The 23,842-nt window shown below is 42.7% G+C and overlaps 1 protein-coding gene across 1 annotated transcript in view; it reads left to right on the forward strand.

Annotated features, from left to right (window-relative positions):
- Window positions 1-8,628: 8,628 nt before the first annotated feature.
- The window catches only part of nrxn3b (neurexin 3b), a 209,012-nt gene continuing 193,798 nt past the window's right edge, over window positions 8,629-23,842 (forward strand). The window contains exons 1-4 of the mRNA XM_068753834.1: window positions 8,629-9,328; window positions 13,953-13,970; window positions 14,337-14,363; window positions 15,496-15,507. Coding sequence (XP_068609935.1) covers window positions 8,629-9,328; window positions 13,953-13,970; window positions 14,337-14,363; window positions 15,496-15,507 — 757 coding nt within the window. The remainder of the gene's footprint in view (window positions 9,329-13,952; window positions 13,971-14,336; window positions 14,364-15,495; window positions 15,508-23,842) is intronic.

A 23,842-nucleotide genomic window follows, 5' to 3' on the forward strand; every position in this document is an offset into this window, starting at 1 on the left:
ATACTGTGGAATATGCACGCGTTCCCCCAGAAACATGAATTTCAATGCAGAGCCAAGACCATTGAATGTGTGGAACGGAGACAATCAGAGGATAATGAATAGTGCATGCATACTAAGTGCGCACATATGGACAATAGTGGTGAAGAGTCATTTATCTGTGGGTTTTAGTTTAAGCCTTGTTCAAACCGAAGGCTAATAGGCTGATAGCTCATCTGCTCTATATGTGAGTAAGTGCAAGCTTTACACACACCTTAGTGCAGGACTGCAGTTAGTATCATGCAGAGAGGAGTCTGCTGAAGTTCACTCACTCCAAACCTCCCACTATCAGGGCAGGACGTGGAGCCGTGGAGGGCGGCGATCTCAAGAGTGGTAGATGGTGAAAATCCATGACGTTATTAGTTCATCTTTTCTTTGAAAATAAGTGATTGCGTGTGTCCCGAAAGAGGGTTCAGTGTCGCGTGTGTTTTGTGTGTCCCGGAGCAGGGTTCAGTGTCGACAAAATAAGTCTGGGAGAACATAGCAAACTGCAAAAGCTGCTTGGGATTTTCAGATGTTCTTTAAATTGTGTCAGAAAAATATTTCAGTCAAATTTATTTTAAATGTGACCATGATGTTGATTTACAAATATATATAAATAAAAAAATCATGCTTTGACACTGAGGCTGCAGCTCAGTCTCCTGGGCAAAATACCCACAGTGCCAGTGTAGCTTGTTTGTCTTTATATTTTTAACCAACCAGCTATTACTGCCTAAGTTCATTAGCAACATAAAGAAGTTGTGAACATGCTGTTAATAATATATAATTCATGTGGATATTTCATTTGGAATTTTGTTAATTTCTCTACCGTAACATGAGTTATTTAGCTGGTAAAAGCTCTTATCAATACTCATCATCTAGTTGCTGCGGTTTTCTCAGCTACACTAAAGCAACCTCAGAGAGATCAAATGAAAGACACGTGAGGAGACATGTCGCCAGTGAGAAACGTCTCACCGGACAGATCGGTCAACATGTCGTGTCCTTGGTTTTGGACCCTGTTCAGTCATCATAGCAATATACGACACAAGCGCTACACCCAGTTTCTTACTATGATGACTAAGCAAAGCCTCACACACTCATCAAGATTCAGGAGAAATGTGCTTCATCCGTGATTCATATTTTATTTCATTTATTTATTTATTTTGCAGCGTTTCACATCTAATACATGGTTAATATTACAACACTTGTTGTGACGGCTTGAAATTCATTTCATGATTACAGAAGCAGCAGCTCGGCTGCAATCAAACCAGAGGCGTGTGTTGAATTCAGTTTGAAGATTTCATAAAAGGGTTACAATTCATTTATTATGCATTTCAGTACAGAGGAGAGGAGAGTATAAAAGCTTGCGTTAGAGGGAGGATGGGCGCACCAGACGTTATATATTTGATTTTAATTCATCTGACAGAGAAATCATTTTATTTGTCAAGCATGCAAATGAGCTATGTGTAGCGGGGTAACTAATTTCACCATCTAACCCTTTCTCACTTTTGGCTTCCATGGACTTACTCTAACCCACTCCGTACCTCGACTGTCTGTCTTTGCTATTTAGAGAGATGCTGCCTGATCTGCCTGACAAATATGTCACTGGATTAGTGCTAATATTGAGCCCACAGAGGCACCAGCAGACTGAAATAGGCAGCATTACAAAGTCAAGTATGATGTCAATTTGAGTATAATAAAAGCCAATTGTTCCACATTGCTGAGTGTGTCTTTAACACGGGGAAGAAATAGGTGAACAGAGAGAGACGACTGCGTTAATGGAAGGGTAAAAAACGATTCCGTAAAGATGAAAAATGATCACAACAAGAAGTAAAATATTTACGGATTCATTCAGCAATTCATCTAGAATTCCATGATTCTTAATCATAAGATATGTCTTTTTTTTAAATCCTATCAGGAATTTAACGGCAAATAGAAGCAAAACATTCATCAATCAGGGTCAGAGCTTCAGTGAAACCCGTGTGTTTAGCCCTGCAGCCCTATTCTCAGAAACAAATGGACTCAATTTTACAGCAGATGCAGGAACTTGTTTCTTTGGATTCTTATTAGACCTCAGTGCCTCATTTAACACTGTTCATCACACTGTTTTAATTTGCCTCCTCCAGCAATTGGGCAGTATCTTTAGTTTTCGGTTCTCTTGGATCTGATCCATTGTTTTCTGTTTGATTGTTTTTTGTTACTTTGACAGATTACATCGACAGGCTTCAACTACAGGATCCTCTCATGGTCAGGATTTTGACACATTTTCTTTTTGCTCGCATGATTCATCTTTTGGAAATGCCACCAAAATATATGAATACATTTAGTTACTTTAGATGATTTACTTTGGGTGGACTATGGTTGTGTTATTTCAAAGATTTAGTTTAAATAGATTTAAAGAATGGATAACTGTCCTTTGACATCCTTCAGGATGGGAGGAAATATTCTCGTCATATCAACCAAAATACTAATTGGGTGCAAATTGTTCTGCATTACATTCATACTTACTTTGTCCATCTCCAGTCATTTAACATTCAATCTTCCTCCAGAATGATTCAGCTCTTCAATTGCTGTCCAAGTTTGACTTTCCGCAGCAGAAGAGAAAATCATTAATGACTTTCTTCTAATCTCTTCCTCACCCCGCCACAGTCAGAAGTCACTCTAAAGCCTATTTCTCAGCTTTGAACTGGTGCCAAAGAGAGAAAGTCAGTGGATCTCCAGCATCTAGCTATTGTTTGTGAGCACAACCTGCTGGGTCCTCAAAAGTCAAAGATCAGACCCCCCCCCCCCCCCCCCCCACACACACACACAAACACACACAGGATGGACCTCACTGACTCACCTGCGGTCTAGAGTTTACAGTAAAACTTGAAGTTCTTCAAGATCCAACTTTGCTTTGATGCTGCTCTTCCTAACAGGCAGTTTTCAGCTCTGTTCTGTTTCAATGCTGTGTAATCCATTTTTGGATATTACAAATCTGTGCACTCTTTTGATATTTTTCTTGTTCTTTTAATTCTCTCGCGATGCATTATTTTTGTGTTCTTGTTTTGTCCTTCCTCCTTGTATCACTTTGTAAATTCTCTTTTTAAATTAGCATTACGTAACAACGGGAATCAGCATAATCATCATCGTCAGAAGAAGGTTGCCTCTGGCAAAGACAGAATAAAAGTCATGATACATGGTGAAGAATGTCTGACGGTAAGAGTGTAACCTTTCATGCTCTATCGCAAAACATTAACATGAAATAATGCAGAGGTCTTTAAATTGGGTGCCATTGTTTTTTAAGAATACGATATCTTCCTCTGTTTTCCAGCTGACCAGACAAGGCAACCCATGAATGTATACATATTCATGTCATAATCACTTTTCTAGATCAGCATAAGATTATTACAATCATTACAACCTATCGATGTGAGTTTTCCGCTCCTGCCGGGCCCCAGTGCTCTAGATACGCCCCTGCATTTAGGGCCGCTGGGGGCAAAATGCGAGGACACTGGCCGCTGTCCAAGGTGCTGAAACCTCGATGGCGCTGCAGGACTGAATGCACATAGACACATAATGCTGGGGTGCTGTCCAAAGCCCAATAGCGGCACCATTAATTCACAATCAAACAAGTCACCTTTTCACGCTGTCATCTATAGTGTAGCAATTTATAGTGAATATCAAACTACTGGAAGGTGAGCACCACGGCAACCACTATTTAACTCAAAGGGAGAACAAGCAAACCACAATGTCTGACCCATCCTGTATGTATTTAAAAAAAAAGCAGCAGACCACACTCAACCATAAGTCATCAAGGATACTAATGGATGTTCAAAGTCAGGCGAAAAGAACTTGGGTGTCACACAGAGGGAACATAATGTGAATGAGGTTTCTACGTCCTGTCCTTTTTAGCAATTTCAGCCCACAAAATAGCATTATGTTACTGGAAACTACACATAAAAGGCCATATAATAACAAGGAACATGGAGTTTTCATTATTTGGTCATTTGTCCTGAGGGGCTATTTTTCCTCTCCAATTTGAATGCCCCCCCCCCCCCCCCCCCCTATACCGTGCATGGAGCTCGCTGTGCAGAAGGCGGGTCAGAGCGTCTGTGTGGGAGAATTTCAGGGGCCGATCATCATTTGCGCTGTGAGCTGAGCAGAGAGATGCGCGCTCCCTGAGCCGAAGGAAGAAGGAGAGCTGCCTTTCCCCCCCCCCACGGAGCTTCAGCATCATCAGCATCTCTCACTAAAAATCCCATCTACTTCTGCATGGGATTTAGGTCTGGATTATTATTATTTGCCTTTTTTTTACGCAGAGGCTCGACCCGTCCAGTTTCGCTTCTTCGAAAAGGTGAGCGCAAATTAAAACTGGGCTACGCGTATATATATATATATATATATATATATTAATACTTGCTCGCTCTTTAAATGTTACGGGAAGGTATTTAGCCTGAAGTTATTTTTCTTTAAAGTCCCTTTTCTGGGAATGTGGGATTTTTGAGTTTGGACTGAGATGGGGAATTCCAGCGCAATGGGGATGGTTTACTCTGACGCGCAGTTTAAGCACACGATATAGTTTTTTTTTCTTTTAACGGAAAGCATCACCTGAAAGGACTGCGTCGACTTATTGGCGTTGAATATTTGACATGTATATTTGTGGCGGATGAGTGAAACGCAAAGTTTCAGCTCATTGAGTCGCGTCTCAGCGCGAACTGCGCAGCACGTCACACTTTAAACACGACACGACTAAACCCACAGAACTTCTTACGATTCACTACAAATATAGCAACGACCATCTGATCAAATCCGGCTTCGTGTTTTTTTTTTTTATTTAAAAGCTTCCCGTCCTTGAGCAACAGTCAGACTGCTGCCACCGTGCGAGGAGCGGGGGGAAAGCCCGCTGGGTTATTCAGCGACGCAGAGCTGCGGGTTGGATTTCTGCTCCGGTATTAAACACATCGGGGTTCTTTACGATGACAAATATGTTACCATCTGACTGCATCTAAATCAAAATGAACAACTGATCTGCGATGCCTTCAGTTATTGCGCTCATTTTTGCAAGAGATAAATTAATCCCCGTATTTGTGGCTACATTATTTTAAATCATTTGCACTTTCATTTCATCCATGACTTTTTGGCTACATGGTATTTTCTTCTTCGTGGTTTTTGATTAATATATACATATATATATATAATATTTAACATAAAAAGAACAGCATGTCGTGAGCTACGCTTTGCATTCACCCCTGAATGCATCAATGATGCTGAGTGACAGTAACAGCAGCTTTTTTCTGCACAGAAGCACAAGACAGTCTGCAAACGTGTCCATTCATCTTTGGTGTTCTGGTGCTGTGATGAAGTCTGTGTAGACCATTCTATAAGTTTTATAAATGTATAGAGGAGCCATTTGCTTTTGTAATTTTGTGGTTAATAGCTTTACGGATCTAAACGCACTTTGTCACTGAATGAAAGGGCCGAAGTGATCACGTATATAGGAGGTTATTTAGAAAGCGTTGTGGCCCCCCTGTCTGCAGCTGGTGATGGACAGGGATCACAGGAGGGGACTGGGGGGGGGGGTCTCCGGTGTGTGATGGAGAGGCCAGGCTGTATTACAAAACATGTCAATAAGTCTACAGCACTGAAGCCGAATGCATCATTTATGCCTAGAGATACTTGCAGGTCTCCTGTCCTGCTGTAGCTGTTATTTATATTCAAGCTTTTTATTCAGGAGCATCAATCCTTTTAGCATACATGTATATTCCATATATAGTTAGCCAATGTGACCTAAGCTAATCAGATATTGTATACTTATTTTACTGTGTCTGGAATAAAATATTTTATTAGCATAGAAAGAAAGGTTTGCTTATGCTAGTAAAAACACACATGTGCTCCTTTAACATGCTAAAAATACTTTCTTAATTATGGGTTTATTGCCCTCCAGACTGAGGCCTGTACCGAGGGTCCTGTCAGGCGTGGGCTAGCTACAGGGAATCTTTCATAACAAGCCTGTTATGGAAGAAAAGTGTGAGTAAAACATTCCTTGTGAATTATATATATATATATTTTAGCCTGATTTAGCTCCGCCAAGAGGCTAGCTGGCGTGCAGAGAGTTTTTAAGTGAACTATTAGAGAAATTGGATGTCTGATAGAGATAAAAGTGTCAAATGTCAAGCTCGCCTCCTTCAAATGTCGCACGCACCTAAAGGCGAGTGATGTCATTGTAGCCAACATTTCTTGTAGAAGATGCCGTGTGTTCAGGAAGTGTTGTCACTCGCAGATGTAGGCAAACGGTCCAATGGCGTGAATATACTCTGAAATAGCCGACACAAACATTTATTTCCTTCTGAATGACACCCTGGTTCAGTTTCCCCTTTAGTCTATGTGAGAATGTACACATCTTTAAAGGCCTAGAAATATGTTAAAGGTAGTCACAATTAGAAGATTGATGAAGAACTGAGTCGATTGATCTTATTGATTCAATGTAACGCTACCGTTTTTGAGGACAAAGTAATTTGGTGTTTTTGAAACTTGCTAGAAGATGACCTCCACAAACACGACCACATCAGTCTGGGATCCAATCTTTTCTGATTGATGGCTGGAAGCCGTTTCTGTCACCAGGGTTTTTGTTGTTGTTTTTTTAGAGTGTCCGATGAAATTGAGACCCAGATCCTGCCTTGAAATGATTGACACACCAAGCAACAACACAGGATAGTTCCATATTTCACATTTCACTTCTGTCGTCAGACCAAACATTAAGCAAGCACCATTTGTGCCTGCTTTTACTATTGCTTTCTTCTTGGCTTCATCAAATGACAACAACAAAAAAAAAACAATTACGCTGCCGCGTGACTTCCTGTATCGTACGGCATAATGGTTCCCATAAGAGCTTTGATAAACTGACAGAGCCGCTGCTGGCTTTGTTAGTGCTCCCTGTCACATCACTGGCTGACAGGGATACCTGATACTTCACTCACATACACACAATAAGTCGTTTTAATTTAATAGAGGCCAGGGCCAGCTATACAAGAGACCTCAGGTTTCATGGACATGTCCTGCCTGTCTTATCAAAGGGACTCGAGTTGCATCGCTAATGCTGGCGAGGTCGGATGTACTGTACATGGTTGTGTTCAAGGTGATTTCAACCACACGCAACCATTTAACTTCTCTTCTGTCCCTACAAGTCCTTTTAAAGACAATGGTCCATCCAGGCAACCCAGTGCTGTCAGATAGACACACACTCCTGCAGGCAGACACACACCTGCGTACACACTGTGCATTAGCATCGGTATCGGTTACTAGAATTCAATATCTCGCCTGCTGCCACGAGATTAACTATTCAAGGCATGTGGTTAAAGGCCCTATTGTGTTGCACGGTTCTGTGCTGCTGTCATGATCGGACAATGGCTGGTGGGCAGCCCGCTGCCAAAACAACTGCAGGGGCAAATGGCTGGAAGAGTACACACACATATACGGTTTCACCACGTGAATCACTTCTACCTCTGCTGAGCAAATTTAAACAGAAGTGACGGAGTACAGGTGCAACACACAGAGACTAGTATGCTAATATTCTGAACCAGCATCATCCAGGCTTCTGGGATAGAAACAAATCGGACAATTTATTCACTGGAAGGAAATTTAAAACACAGTTAATAAGTGAGATGAAGTGAGATCCGGATATAAAGTGTCGCCATTCCAACATCTTTCTGAAAAGCTGTTTATGGTTGTAATCCCCCAAAGAAATGCAAATGTGTTTGAGAGTGGCTTCGGATAATTAGTCATATTTATAAGGATCCCTGCAGGCCCTTCCAGATAGCAGGCTAACGTTTGAGGCTTAACACATGTTCTGGCTCACCTCAGTGGATCTTTATTCCGCATCCAAAAAGCAACTGCAATATGCTTGATTTATTATTATTTTTTAATTCTAACACTTTAAAACTCTTTCAAATAGCTAACCCATAATATAATTGCTTATGTCTCATAGATTGTCAGTTAAAAAACGGAACATGTTTTATGTATTCGAAACTGATACATTTATTCAGAGACAATGTTCTTACAAATTTCTGCATTCATTAGCAGTGTCATCCATCACTTATTCTATTTGCAGATGGAACCTCTGAAGAGGATTTTTTGTTTAAAGTGATCTGCTTTTTTTATTTTCTGCAGCTCCGACAAAAGTGTCTCTGAAGCTCAAGATCAAACCATGGGCCGCAAGAGTGAACCAACAATGAAGTTCATGTGCTTCAATCCAGGAAGTCGCCTCAAAGAGAAATCCCAAAAAGTAGCACTGAATCACTGACAAAGCGCTGAGCGTCACCTTCATCTGAACACTTCCACTCATCCACGCGGTGTGGAAATTGGATATTTCTCGCTACATCTTTATCTCTGTTTTGCCGTTGGCTGAGAAGATTTGATTCCATCCATTTAGGCCATTAGAGCTGCCTTAGAATAAACATTTAACGGATATTGCGTTCTCTGCTCGCCTGTAAAATTATCTCTGCACTATAACGTTCAGCAGATAAATCCTGGAGCGCAGCCATAATCAGATGCCATCGTCGCGTTGAGGATATATCTCCCACTCTAACCCTCCACTGGTGCGTCTTTTTTTTTTTTTTTTTTTTGCCCTCGACAATGAAGCCCAACAACCTACCTGGACATGCCCTCCTGCTGCTCAGCACCGTTCTGGGCCTGAGCGTAGGCATGGAGTTTACTGGCTCTGAAGGTCAGTGGGCTCGTTACCAGCGCTGGGACGCCAGCTCCCGAAGCGACCTGACATTTCAGTTCAAGACTTCCAAATCAGAAGGCCTGCTCCTCTACTTTGACGACGGCGGCTATTGCGACTTTCTTCTTCTTACCATGTCATCGGGCAAGCTGCAGCTTCGCATCAGCATCGACTGCGCCGAGACCACCATCACCTCTGACAAGACGGTCAACGACAGCCGCTGGCACTTTGCCGCCGTCAACAGGCACAATCTGCGGACTGGCTTGGCCGTGGACGGCCAGACCAATATGGAGGAGGTGCGACCCCAGCGACAGTTCATGAAGATAGTCAGCGACCTCTTCCTCGGGGGACTCCCGGGGGACATCCGCACATCTGCCCTCACTCTGCCCTCTGTCCGCGAGCTGCCGCCATTCAAAGGGATTATCACGGACCTCAGTTACGGGAGAAAGAGGCAGCCTACACTCATCAATAGCCAGAAAGTTCGCCTAGAGATGATGGGCCTTTGCACAGAGAATCCTTGTGAGAATGGCGGAATCTGCTCGCTGGCGGACGGAGAAGCCTACTGTGACTGCTCCAAAACGGGATATGTAGGTCGATACTGTACAGAAGGTAAGAGTGCTCAGAGCTTTTTGTGCCAAGTGCTGAATACTGATTAACATCTTTGTCCAGAATTCAGAGGGACTCCTTCAAAATGAACCAACCAGGAGGTTTGCCTTCAGCCTGCAGGTCTACAGTTTCTCATTGTTTTGCATAGACTCGGTTGGAACAGCTCATGTTGTTTGGCTTTAAACTGACAGAATCACAATATATTTTTAGTGGTTTGTTAATATTACAGCTTCTTTTTCACGCGGGAGTTAAATTGGACGTGATGTGCTCAGCGGTTCCGCTTCCTTCAAAGTTATTTCTTTTGATAAGGAAGCATTGGATTTGGTATTAGCTGACATGACTAAAATGACAATGCTCGGTTCTCTTTTCTCCATTGGATTGGATTCAGCATTTGCTTGGTGGTGCAGGGACCTGAAGGTACATTGTTTGGACTAAATAAAACAGCCTTATCTGTTTTTCCTCTGCTTCTGTGCCAAGGGCATCTCTATTTTCGGTGGAGTGTAATGAGATGCAGCACTTTGACATTATTGTCCTCTCTATTCTTCTTCTCCCTATTTCATTGCCACACCTTTTAGGATGTGGGCGTACTCAGTTATTATTTTAAGATGATCATATCAAGCCGGACACAGTTCTCCACTGGTCCTCCCTTACTTCTCGAGGAAATACAAAGATATATTTTTTCCTTGAACCACTTTTATGTTCTGCTGCTGCTTCCGTTTGAGTGCAAACATGTGTCTTTTTAAACTTACCACAGCCTTAAGAGCCATCCCAGCTGGTGTCAAGAATAACATCAATACAGAGAATTTCCTTTTTTCCTATCTCTTTTCTGATAATGTGCTGACTGTACCTGATGATCTTGTGTGAACAGACCCATGTCAAATCTCCTCCACTGCTGACCCACTTCCCGCCAGTCGAAATCACACCGATGTGCTTTGGGGATGACTCCATTTTGTAAAAGAAATCAGGGGAATGCTCACTGAACGTGACGGACGTGCTATTTTAAACTGTGTCTAGTACAGTGAAGATGTAGTAATATGTTGCCACTGCAGCCTGGATTTAGAATAAGCATTTGAAAGCATATGATGCTCTACCATTTGCTGCTCGAACAAAGCCGCCCGGGGTTTAAACCTCCAGCGTTAGCCCGTGGCGTCGCTCAGGACATCACGCGATGTACTGGTTGCAGAGCATTCAAGCGGACGGGCTGGACTTGCCCACTTTTCGCTTCAGTCCATTTGTACGTTACCTCCGAGGAAGAGCCAATGGGGGAGGGGGAGGATGAGCCCTGTTGGTCCGAGAGCTGATAGAGGGAGTCGTGTTAAGACTACCGCAATTTTAAAAGTGTGCCCACGATTCTGTCAGACAGCTTGGTCGGGGACACAGACGGTCACATCTCAGCCCTGGGGCACAGCAAGGGTGATGACTGAATTCACCACAGGCGAGTTGTACCCAAATTTATATGAGGAGGTTAGCTGTGGGTGGGCGAGGGGGGGGGGGGAATAAAGCCCTGACTCCTGCTCCCTTCCTCTCCATCAGCCTCTCTCAGCCAACCTTTTCTTTGTCTACTTCTGTTTTGAAGCAATGAGAAAGCCGAGCTGAAAGGGTAGTCATGTTAGCTCCCCAGCTGATCTGACTGCTGCCTTTTTACGCCTTCCCATTAACTGATTGTTCATTATGCCACAGAGACAGGGAGCCATAATTAGGAGGATAATGAGGACAGAAATGGCTCATTTGCTTGGAAAATGCTTGCACAAACACCGCTGTCAGTTTAAACTGTCTCCTGCCAAATGGCCACAGATCTTTTATATATATATCTACAAGTGTCTTCACACTTCAAGTGACCCTCGAGCACCTCATCTTTTTCAGGGGTCATTCAAGCAAGCCAGGCTTTGCCCCCTTTCGGATGGCTTTGGACGTGAACACTCGCTCATCACACCCGTCTTTTTCGGCGCCCTGTTGATGAGGCTGAAGTGAAATCCTTCTGTCAAAGTTATACTTTGAAATATGGAGCTGCATGGTGCTAGCTCCCAGACACATGGCTTTAACTGCTAACATGTACACATGGGCACGTAGACATGGAGCAACAAGCCCCCCGGAGCTCTTCGTTAAAACGGCCAGATGGCTGGCTGACTGAGCCGACTGGGCCTCGGAAGCATTTTGCCAGCTGTATTCCTAATGGTAGCCTCTTAGCCCACTGGCTTAGAGGAAAACTGCTAAGAGTGGGCAGAATTAACATGTGCAAAGACAAATGTGAAAATAGAGAAGTATAGGGTGCAGCCTGTCTGTGACACTTGTGAATATGCACCCATATCGCCACACACTGTTTGGTGTGCATTTCCTGCAGCTCTTCTCCGAACCATCCAGCATGGCTAGGAGCTTAGCGCCACAAACAGATGGTCCGATGCGGCACGTGTTCGGCCTCTTCTCTGTGGATCAGGATGCACCAGTGGGGCTAACTGTGTCAGGGCAGGAAGCTGAAGTTAAACACCAACCATCATTTGCTTTCCACACGTGTCGACTCAGACAGGCAGGTGCCTTTGTCGTGAAATTTAAAATATTTTACCATGTCTTTTCCCGACTTGAGATAAAGGTCATTCCAGGCTATGCAAAAATCAATATATTTTATTGTAATGATCTTGATATTGGCCCTCGTTAGGCTTAATTAAATGAATGGGCTTGACATGATGAAGTCTCTTGAATACCTCAGGGTTTTCCACGCAGCTGCAATGAGATATGCATAAGGTCAAGGTTATTAAGAGCTACAATGGACTGTTTAATGAATATGTAAAATGATTTCCCCCACACACCGCTGCAAACCACATCCTGCATTTGGAATGAATGGTTTAAGGCACCCTTTTGCCTTGAAAAAACAAAATGCACTGGTTTGATTGAAAGCTGGAAATTGAAGGCAAGGACATGCAAACTGTTAAGCAAGTGCTAAAATGGCGCCTTCAGGCTTAGCTTTGGGGATTAATAAACAGACATGAAAAAAAATGACAGTTACAATAATCTTACTATAAAAAGTAGGTCAGGGGGGGAAAAAAGCAGAGGAAAAAAATGTTGCAGGGACCTGCCTGATTCCAGTGCAGAGGGCATTTATATCTAGTGCCCGAGCTTAAAATTATGTTTTTGAGTATAGTGAATCTGCTGGAAAAAAAACTAGAGCACAGGATTACACTCAGACCACGTGTCCGTCACCGCACATTGGCTTGTTCTGGGTACTGTCACATCAAGAGAAAAGGCTTTATCTACATGGGAAACTGAGCGTTTAACACTCAGACACACACACAGGGCATATGCACACTTATTGAGCATCAGCATTTCCACAGTCAGAGATAAAAAAAAAACGCGTCCTTGTTCATTCAAGCTAATATTTTCATGGGTCTTAAGCCCCCCCACTGTGCTGTGCTGCTGTCCATCAGCTGGCCAACACCCCCCCCCCCCCGCCCGATTGGCTACTTCGTCCTTCCCTTTCCTCCACCAATGTCATCCTTCTTGTGTGGGAGGAGAAGCAGCAGCCATTTTGGACTCCCTAAAGACAGACTGGGGTAAAAAAAAAAGAAGCTCCACCGGCTCCTTCGGCTGTATTTTACTCACTGCGACTCCTCACAAACAAATTTTACGTCCTTTGCTGAGATTTGTAAAATGACTTAATTCTATTCAGAGACAAAGATACAGCACAAATCTCCCTGGTTATATCCAGTGGTGGGAAACAGCCCAGGCCTCTGTGAGCAGAGATCAAGGCAAAGCGCTGAATCGGATATCAATTATATTCTCTGAGAACTGGCGCAGTCTGTCTCAGTTCACATTTGCTCCATGTTGCTTTTGTGTTTCTGTCCTTGGTGCTTTTGAGGGGCTTTGAGAACTCTCTCAATAGCCTTTTCAGGCTGCAAGTAGCACCAAGCAGACAGACATGGTAGAGACTGAATCCATTTCAGTGATCTTGCATGTGCCCTAAATCAGACTGACATGTCTGATACCCACGCGACATCATCCATGGGTGAGATCCTGATGAGGACGTTTGCCGAGAGACACACAGACTAATGTGTGGCTGTTTTTGTCGCATTGTGCTGGCGATTGCAGAAAATTCACGGTGAGCGTTCCCCTGAGAAACAACAAGGGGTGTAGTTGAATTTGGGTCAGAGGTAAAGCCAAAGATGGGCGGGTGTGGATTAAAGTGGCAGAAGTTGAGGTGGAGGAGAAAGATAGTTGGTCTGAAAAAGAGCATCCTAGCATCCACAATCCTCACATCACCGTGAATCCCCACGGATTCATGTTTCTTCTGCCGTGTGTGAGGCTCTCTGTGTGATACAAGGTGCAGAATATTATATATTACTGTGACAATATTCTAAATGTGAAAGAGTTGCTTGCAAAGGTGTAACACTGATCTGATTCCCTGAATACACGGGACAGATGAAATGCCATGTGTTTCTCTCCACAGGTAATACTGGGGTTCTTCTTTAGATCTGGCATGTCAAGGAGCAGATTCTTGCTCCTTACATGGAGACATCATGCTTAGGCGTGTGTGTTACGTTTTGCATGTTAAGAGCACATGCAAAAGCAGCTTCAGCGTGTTGTTAATGCGGGATTTGTCTTTGCTTTCTCTCTCTTTCCTGTCATGACCCCTCAGCAGTCCAGAGACAACCAGGTGAGTCACAAGAAGGACCTTTTATCTAAATGGTGTACTTCTGTAAAATAAAAATCTTTAAGCATTCTATTTTAATTGTTGATTAAAAAAAATATATATATAACAGTAGTCAAGTTCCAGTTGCTCAGTGAACAACTGAACAGAGAGACTTAATATTTGCAAGCCTATTTGTGCACCTCTCTTTGGCAGTTACTTGTCTGTTTCGACAGAAAGCTTTCAAATGCATTGGGGAAGCTTTGCTTTTTTGCATGACGGCCATGATTTGCCCTCATTCAAATCATGTATAATGTACAATACAGATCAAGTATTGGTGTGCTGTTCTCAAATTCTCTTCCTGCCTTCTTCTGTTTGATTTCTCTCCTCAAGGCCTCGCACACCTGAAGGCAGAACAAGGTACTCTCTTCTTTGTAAAGATTTCTTTCTTTACCGCCTGGCTTGGTTGTTAGGCATACATTTAAGTTGCATGCCTGCCTTCCCTACCTGTCTGGGTGCATTTACGTGTTGCAGTGTTCCCATTTTGCTGCAGAGAAGTGGGGGGGGGGGGGGGGGGGGGGTTGTGTTTTTGTGTGTGTGTGTCTAGAAGGATGGTGGTAGGATTCATGGCAGTGTGGCATGTTCCTTATCTCACCTTCGCCTCGCTCTCTATGCTTCTGTGTCACCTCACCCTTGTTTCACCCAGGTTTCTGTGTATTACATAATTGTGTACCATTCGCAGCTCTGCAGCTAACATGCAGTGACACACTTCACGCGTATCCACTCGACCTCTGCAGCATCTGGGTTGGAGTGGGAGGGAGGAGGAGGTATTAAAAGTGCGGCATCAGATGGGTGGATAAGAAAATAACTGGGATTAGAGGAGACGGCTTAGTGCAAGGAGAAGGACAATAAGGAACAATCAGTGTCATGGTTAGTGGAAACAGGCTAGTGTTTCTTACAAGTATCATATGCAAATCAACTGTGGGGATGGTGGGTGGATGTCGCATTATAGCATTTAATGTTTTGCATTGGAATTCTTAATTGCAATTTTTAGATCACACTTACCATGAACAATAAAAGCACAATGTGCTGCTTCTGAAACTAAACAGAAAGCGTACCTAATGTGGGATCATTGTTGCCTTTATAAATCTACAAATATGACAATGTGACCAATATGGTGGTGTTATAAAGTCTTTTCCATGTGGTAACTGCAACTTCCTCCCCTTCCGATTCAACCCTGGTTTTATTGATTGTATAATCTGTGATCAGAAATGTATTTCTGCCTTTAAGATTCAGTGCAATGATGCAACTCATCCAAATACTAAGAAAAAAAATGCTAAAACTTCAACTTGGTTGCTTCTTACATGTGTGCTGCTCCCATTTCATTATGATTTGCATGATTGTCAGCATTTTGTGCAGCAGTGTACTGGCTATCTGCAGACTAACAATAACTTCTCATCACTTTTTGCTGTCTTTCTCTGGCGCTCCGTGTGGGATGACACTCTTCCCTCTTTTATCTCCTCGGATCCTTTCTCCTCTGCAAAAACTGTAGGTAGAAACAAAGGTACAGCATTCAATTTCTTCCCTACTGTACTGTTATCTGTGCTTCATGAGCTGTGTGTGTGTTCGTTAGATACACGCATATGCTCGTCTGTGGATTTAGGAGAGAAAAGCAAAAAATCAAGGTACTTGATCCTTTGCAGTTAATGAGTAATGAGATTTGGTGCCGCACGAAAGGCAAATGATTGAGGGCAGACGAGTGAAAATGGGAAGAAATATGGATTGATTTTGTGCTAATAACAGTTATATTCAAAATGATGCCGCTCTGTGATGGATTATTCAGCATACATACATTTATATGTTTAAATGCTTAACTAGATGTGACTGGAGTTCTGTGTCTGAGGTCATGTTAGTGGCACTTGTGGTGCAATGAGAATTATCTCATTATTCCTATATCGATCAACACGATACACTGTGGTGTGTGTAAGGCCATGCATGTTCTATATACTGTGTATATGTGTGTGTGTGTATTCCCCTTTTTGCGAGATGGACACAGTGACTGACGGATGATATGCTTTAGCTATTTTTAGCTGCTGGTTTTATTGGAAGGCTATCATTAGCGCTTTAATGTTTCCACGTGACTTAATTAAGTGAGTGTATTTTAAATATTCATGTGATAGCTTGTTATATCATTGGATGTTCAGAAACTGAGGTGAACGTTGCATGTCTCTGGTTAACTATGGAAACCTTGAATCCAGTTGATGATCCATGCAGATGACATGGATATAAAGTGATAGCGTTTTTATTTTATGGCATTATTGTTGGACCTAATAAGTATTAAGAGGAAAAACCTGTTTCAAATGAGGTCTAATGAAACCATTAAACGTGATGCTATAGCACGTTGCTAATGTAATGCTTAAATAATGGCGCCTTCTGCACGAAGGGTGTTCTACTTGTGTGTTTGCATTTGGATTTGTTTGTGGTATATGCTTTTATTTTAATATAACCTGCATTCTCACAACTGGCTGAAGGTCGTGATGATGATGAATATATTTATTAGATATAATGTGAGAGTACACGTACAGCCACACAGTAGCATGTATTACAGTACAAATACAGTCAAACATCCTGTCTAAGAGGAGCATTTCAAAAAAGCCCTTGCGGTCTTGTTTCCGTTGAAAGTCAATTTGTATGAAAGTCAATTTGTATGTTGGAAGTGATGCTAGTAGAAAGCAAGGTTAGCCATATATTTAAAAAGTTTCATATTATATTTGGGCAAACAGGATATTCAGTTGTTGCCAATGTTGCATATAATAAATGAAGAAAGATATATTTTTTAGAATGAAGCATAGCACCATTGGCGATTCTTCTCACTGTTATAGTTCTCCCTAACTGTCGACGGACATGCAAATCATATGGACATCATATGGGGAATGATTGGATCTTACCCCTACAGTGATCCCTGGATAGAGTCCACCCTCCTGTGGCACTGGGAAGGAATAATTTTGTTAGGAAAATGAGTGAGTTATAGTTTAGAATTTAGCCCCACTTAATCCAACATTACTTTAGAATTACTAGAGCTATAAAAGGAGATGATTCGACATACAATTAAGGCAAAATTGCAGTTTCATAACGTAATAGGTATTTTAGAGCGAAAGTCTTGGAACATGACGTGCTAAAATCTGGGCTTGTATATATTATAGAGATGTGTGTGTGTGTGCTGTAAGTGAAACAGTGGTCAGAGCGCATTGGGAGGCGGTGGAGACCCAGGAGAAGTAACTAGGGAGAGTTGGAGAGGAGGAGGAGGAGGAGGAGAAGGCGTAAGAGGAAGCTAAAAACAGACAGTGCTGGAGATGTAGTGGATAAAGCCTGGGGAGCGCATCACCATTGAGAGGTCACACATTTCCCATGAGAAATTAGCAGCACCATGTTACCTCTGACCCCGTATGTACAAATCTATAGAGAAAGTTAGTCCCTTAAATTCTGCAAAGATCAACTTGTTCTTGGCTCAGACATGCAGCACGATGTAGAAGTTAGAGAGCAAAGTAAACTTTTTTACAAGCCATGGCAGAGCGCCAGAAACTCTGCTCCAAATAGCTGCTCCAGTTATTGACACGATGCTCCTCGTCCTGCTGATGGACAGGGTACTGGACTCCACCAGGGACATGCAGCACCTCTATTTTCAGACTTCGGTTGAGCCATCTTGTGTTTTCACAATTTTTACTTGCAATGACTTGATATGTCCTTGTGTTTCCTTACATTCATTTTTGTTTTCCTCTCTTGGCAGTGGGCGTGGCAGGGGACGGATTGGCAGAGCGGGGCAGACACACCTGTGACCCACCTTCCCAACTCCAGACTGTTTAAATTACTGCTTACCTGTTCAATCAGGTTTATGCATTTGTCTTTCATGCCTCCTCTTTGCTGTGCTACTTTGATTATTCCTGTTCTGCTCCGTGACGCCAGTCAGTCCTCTGCCAACTTCCAGGTTGTATTTTTTGTGTAGTCTTTATCTCTGAACATTAAGGGCATGTTATATTTTAATTGCTTGTCAGTTCCTCCTGATCATGTAGGTCTATTTTGCACTCGTTTACTTGTGACAATATTTTCTCTCTGATCTCTCATCGGTTCGTGATCAGTGAATCATCTTCTTCGGCCAGACTCTATACCACATGCTGCAGGTACCTAATGGATTTCTGCCAACGACATAAAACATGCTAGATGACTTCACGCACACAAATGGAAGAGAGAATAAGCTGGTTGTTGCATGGGTTGTTTCCTATAAGTGTACTCACGCCTCCTTCCTGCAGATAATACACAATGGAGTCCTATTCTGCAATGAAGCGGTTTGGACCCCCAGGGGTGGACGGAGGAAAAAGTGCCGCTCTAGTTGCTTTGGACCGAAATTGGCACTGCCCACTTTAGTGAGCAGCAAGATAGGGAGGGAGGGACGGTGGGAGGAGTTCTGTCTGAGTCTAATCCCCCACAGGGAGGTTTAGAATTGAGAATTTATTCTCTGCTTCTGGAGTCACTCTCCAAAATTATCCCCTCAAAGTCTTGCCAATAAGTTCACAAGAATTAGCTTTTCGCCTTTGTCACACCCTCTCTGTTTCTCTCGCACTGCCTCCTTCTCTCTGTTATATGTGTTCTGCCCCCCCCCCCCACCTCCTTCTCTCTCGCCTATTCATCTCTGTCGGCCTCAGTTTCCTGGTTAGACTTTCTCACTTCCTCCCTCTACCTCCTCCCTACTTTTTATTGTGTTTCACTGGTTCAAAGAGCTGAGCCTTGCAACACACTGAGTCTCATGATGAGGGTATCGCACTGGTGCTCACCGCCTGTCCACATTCTGCCAGCTTTCTGTCCATCACCTTCACCGCTTTAATATAGTAGCTGGATTTTTTTTCAAACCGGAGACAGTTACTTCTGTGCAGTTTACAGCTTTCAGGAAAAGGTTTCAGGCAATGGTCTAAAAATACAAAAAAATCCCTTTGATAATAATAGGTCCTAGTCTCATAGGCGACTCCCCAGTCCCATAAGAATAATGAACATTATTCATGAACAGATAAAACTAGACACTTAAAGCACATCCCAAACGAATGTGTGAATCTTTCTGTGTTGACATTCTCTTATTCTTGTTATTGTTTACCTTGTTTTTAACAAGACAAAATATGACATTTTAAAGGTTTGAGTACCATATTTTTAGCTGAGATTGTACAAAATTGGGATCATGATTATGTTAAGAAAATAACAAATGAATGAGGCACAACAGAGGCATAGATCAAAATGGAAAGGTCCTTGTTTAGGTTTCAATGGCTTTTAAGGTACATTAAAGCCTTTGCTTCTGTTCTGGTCTCAATTTTTACAATAGAATTCTCAAAAGTCGGCCAAAATATATTACTTTCATTAAAAAATTTGAATGTTGCTGCCCATGGAAATGCTTTTGGGACTGCCCTCTAGACTGCAAGTTGTAAAGATTTTTTCTACATAACTGAATCAAGCAAACTGCTGCTGCAAAGATTTGTTGCTTCCAGTATTTGCTGCTTCGCTCTTACCCTTCTGACCCTTTAGTGCATGTTGCGAAATTGGGAATTTTCCCTTCCCTGCCCCTGTATTGCCTAAGACAGGCACACTACTATATGTCATTAGAGTTAGGGGGTAGTTATTATCCATGCTGTATCAGAAATAGAATGGAAATGGGTTTTCCTCTCATCCTTCAGATGTTGGTCTCAGAGCACCAGCTGGCATTTATCGGCCTTGGCGCATGCTGGTCATGCTGTTGATATGCCGGCTATTAACGGCCAGACGCTCACCCTGGAACTGAGTTAAACTTTGCCACTCCTCATTAATCAGTCTGAAACTGCACCAGAACATCCGAGGCGGATTGCAAAGGTGCAAAAGATTGAGGGCATTGGTCAAATTGATTCCAACACTGACCGGCTGCTACTTAAGTATTGAGAAAAAATACGAGTCGTAATTGTGTTTGACCGAGACCTTTCTCTTGCACATGATTGTTTCTGAAGGAATTCTGATTGTGACATGAGTACTTCGGGCTAGTGTTTGCTCTCAGTAATTCTTGGTAGCATACACACTACCGCACTAGCATTAGCTCTCAGAATCCTACCACTGAACTATAGAGTTCATGTATTTCATTATTCTCAGACTGCTCAAATAAAGTGTATGTAAATATATGTATATGTCTTTGCATTCAAGTTACACTGAATATGCACACAAATAACCCACAGAAAACGTTATTGGCAGTTTGCTGTTTAAATCCCAACCAAGGTCTGCAGTTGTTCAGAAGTGAAAGGGAAATCAAGAACTAATTCTGATTTTGGTGAAACGCTGAATAAAGCAAAATTGTATTCACTTCTTACAAGAATCTGAAGGACGTATAGTTCTGCTGATTGTCTCTTATCCTCCAATGTATTTACTAACACATTCTCCTTTTATTTTATATAAATAGTATGTGGATTTTTGCATTCATTTCACATCTTTTTCTCCAACTTCATGCTCCTCTCCGTTATTTTGGTTTTGGTTCTATTATTCTCTGTCATGTCATGATCAGTTCGGCCTTGTCTTTTTTCCCTCTGTGCTATTTCCTGCATCTCTGCTTCTCCCAGCCAACAGGGCAGAGTCTCAGAAAGCAGCTTCAGCTGCTGCACACATCTCTGACACCAACTCCCAGATCCAACCTGGCAATCGGTTATCCTTCCCTCCATTTTCTCTTTGCTCTATTCTGGCATTGTTCACTCTCTTTCTCTCTCTCTCTCGCTATCCCATCTACCCCCCCCCCCCATCCCCCCCTCGCTGACCTATGGGATCAACCGAGCAAAACTGATTCTCACTTTTTCACGGATCACGAGTGCGTCAGTGGTTACGCAATAGAGTCTGAGAGAGAGGGAGAGAGAGAGAGGCTATCATTGTTTGCACTGCTGGTTATTACCGAAAGAATACTGCTCTTGATTAAGCACTTCACCAACAGATTATTAAATGTTTGCCTGTAAGATATCTGGACTATCAGCACCAGCTTCACTGTTGGCAAATACAATAAAGTGCACTGCTCATACGCAGCGACAAATATTAAAAATACACATAAGCACATCTTGGTGACAAATAGAGATGTTAAACAAGAATGTTTGACTGCAGGAAACCTGCAATAAATGCCCTCAAATCTCTAATCTAAAGCCAAAATGAATAAAACCTGTTCAGAATTTGGAGAACACGGTTCAGTTTGGGCGCAGCGGTTCTGAGCGAACACGTTTAGTTTGAAAACGGGGATGTTGTGTATTGTTTGTGCCTCAGACCTTATGAGCTGGATTTGTGCAAAGAACTAGGTTAAGTTGTGGCTTGAAGGGCTGTATTGTGAGAGTCTAAGTTTGAGAGCAGGGGGGCTGAAGAATGTGTGTGTGTGCGTGTGTGTGTGTGTGTGCGTTCTTGTGCAGTGGGGTGACATGTGTAGATGTGATGGCTGCAGCCATGCATAGATGTTCACACCAGAGAGAAAGTAAACAAACATGGCAGCAGAATGGTAAGAATCAACCTCTGCTGGAGTGCATTGCCTCTCTCTCTCTCGCTCTTTGTCCTTCTAGCCGTCTCACTGTCTCTCTCTATTTGTTACCTCTGCTGCGTTGAGGTTGTTTGTTGTTGTTCTTTTTTTTTTAAATCGTGTTTGCCTGATACCTCGTAAACTTGTTTGTGCTTTGGAGAGTTCTAGATTTAACCTAGTGGGAGTCGTTGATGCTGTTAACTCTACAGGTTACACCTTTGAGCTGCAGACTCCGACCACCAGGAGGATGCGGTCACCTGGCCGTCCATTGGGTGTGATGATTGAGTCATTTACTCCCCACAGTCATCCAAATGAGATTTGAGCTTCCTGGGGAGGGAACCCGAACCCGCATTGCATATAGAGGTCAGCCGGTGGCGAAGACCTCCTCCTTTGTTGAAGGATGGATGTTCAAGTTTGACAAATATGTGCTTCCTTTACCCTGCTCCCAAACCAAGACCTGCACATTTTTATTTTGAAACGGAAGGCCCGTGTACTAGTACTGAGTCCTGCCCTTTCACATGCATTTATTTATTTTTTAATTGCATTTTTTGAGTGAAGCTGAGCAGAAAACCGATTCAGCTCTGTTGTTCTTATCAGCGTATTTCAACGCGCTGCAGCACATCCATTAACCCCTGTTGTGTGAGTGCCCAGCTGGGGCTCCTCTGAGAGACTCACAAAGGCATTTGTTTGATCGCCTTCCCTTTCAGCGGCGTTTGTGTGTGTATGCGTGCCCCTCAAATTAACACACTTTATTGATCTCCACTGCCCCTGCATTTACAGAGCCTGGCAGATCTCGAAAAAGGCATTCATTAGTTGGGTAATCAGCTGTTCGTTGTCACAGAAATATGTTGACATACCATTGTTGCAGCTTGTCTTGACCCATAAATGGATTTCTTTAGGTTTGCATCTTTGCAAATTTGTAATTATGCAAATGTTGGCAATTTGTGCACGATTAGAAATGTAAAAGTGTGATCCCACTGAGAGGCGCTGATTGACTTACATTCATAATTATTCATGCCACATTTTGTTGTGTGTATATGTGATTTGATATTCATACACGCAATATAGTCTTGTGGATGAAAGGAACATAAAATTTCGAGGTTTTTTCCACACCAAATATCTCTTTTCATGCTTGTCATTCGATTCAAGGATATATTGACCAAATGAGGACTAAAACCTTTTCCAAGGCTTCCATCGCTGACTATTAGAAGATTTAGCAATTCTAATTAATTTGAACGTCCTCATGGGTTTTACTGTTGTTTGTGCTTCAGTATCATTAAGACTGTTTGATTTCCAGGGCTTCTGATATAACAGGCTGTTTAACATAAAAAAAAAATAGCAGTACAAAGAAATGACATTGACAACATTGCAATGATAAATCCAGTTAATAATTACATCTTGGATTTTATTTTTTAGCCATTCTGTAGTCCTTCTGCATCCTCTCAGGCGATCCTCCTCAAGTGGAACTCTGAGATTAAACTATCATTTTTATATTGTGCAGCAAAAATCTGCGTTTCCACAATAACTTAAATGTGGTTGGTGATGCCACATCCATTTCTACCTCCACCTACGGCTGGTATAGACTCTCCCCTCTTGAATGGCTCTTCACTCTGACATGTGATGATGTCTGCTTGATGCTCACGGACGCATATACCGAAGCCGCTAAATTCTCACTCTAACTCTTCAGTATCTTTAAAGACAGTCTCCCAGGTTTCCAGTGGTGCATTGTGGTGGTATGATGTGTGTGAGTCTTCCTTCTGCATGTGTACGTGTGTGGAGAGTGACGAGAGGCTAAAAGTGGGCGATGAACTCCGGACTGCAGAGCAGATCTGACCTGCTGACCCGACTTCCACACTGGTCACTGAAGCAGCTCTGTTAACTGGTCAAAGAGGGATCATTTGTGTCCGTGAGCATGTTTGGTGAGATAATGTGTGTGTGTGTGAGTGCCATAATGAGTTGTAGACTATGTTTGCTTTTGAAAAGAGCAACGGAAGAGGTGAAGTCATCGTCAATGTCACAGCCTGCATGCATAATTACTCCACTTTGTCATTGCCAAAGGCTGGCCAGAGCCAGTTGTGATTCCTTCTTCCTCTTAACTCCATTTTCATTTCCTCCATTGTCTGCTCTCTCTCTCTCTCTCTCTCTCTCTTTTTTGCTTTTTCCTCATTAGAGATCATCATTATCATATCCCACATAGACAGATGGGGTGAGTTCACAGCATATGCGACAAGCCACAGATCAATATGTCACTGAAAACTTAGAATTCCATGTCTGGTGCAACAAACCTGACGTGTGTCCGCATGTGGGAGTGTGTGTCTATGTAAGCGTGCACCAGTGTTTGTTTCCACAACTTCAC

The sequence above is a fragment of the Brachionichthys hirsutus genome, chromosome 20 (genome assembly GCF_040956055.1).
Source record: "Brachionichthys hirsutus isolate HB-005 chromosome 20, CSIRO-AGI_Bhir_v1, whole genome shotgun sequence".
NCBI classification, from domain to species: domain Eukaryota; kingdom Metazoa; phylum Chordata; class Actinopteri; order Lophiiformes; family Brachionichthyidae; genus Brachionichthys; species Brachionichthys hirsutus.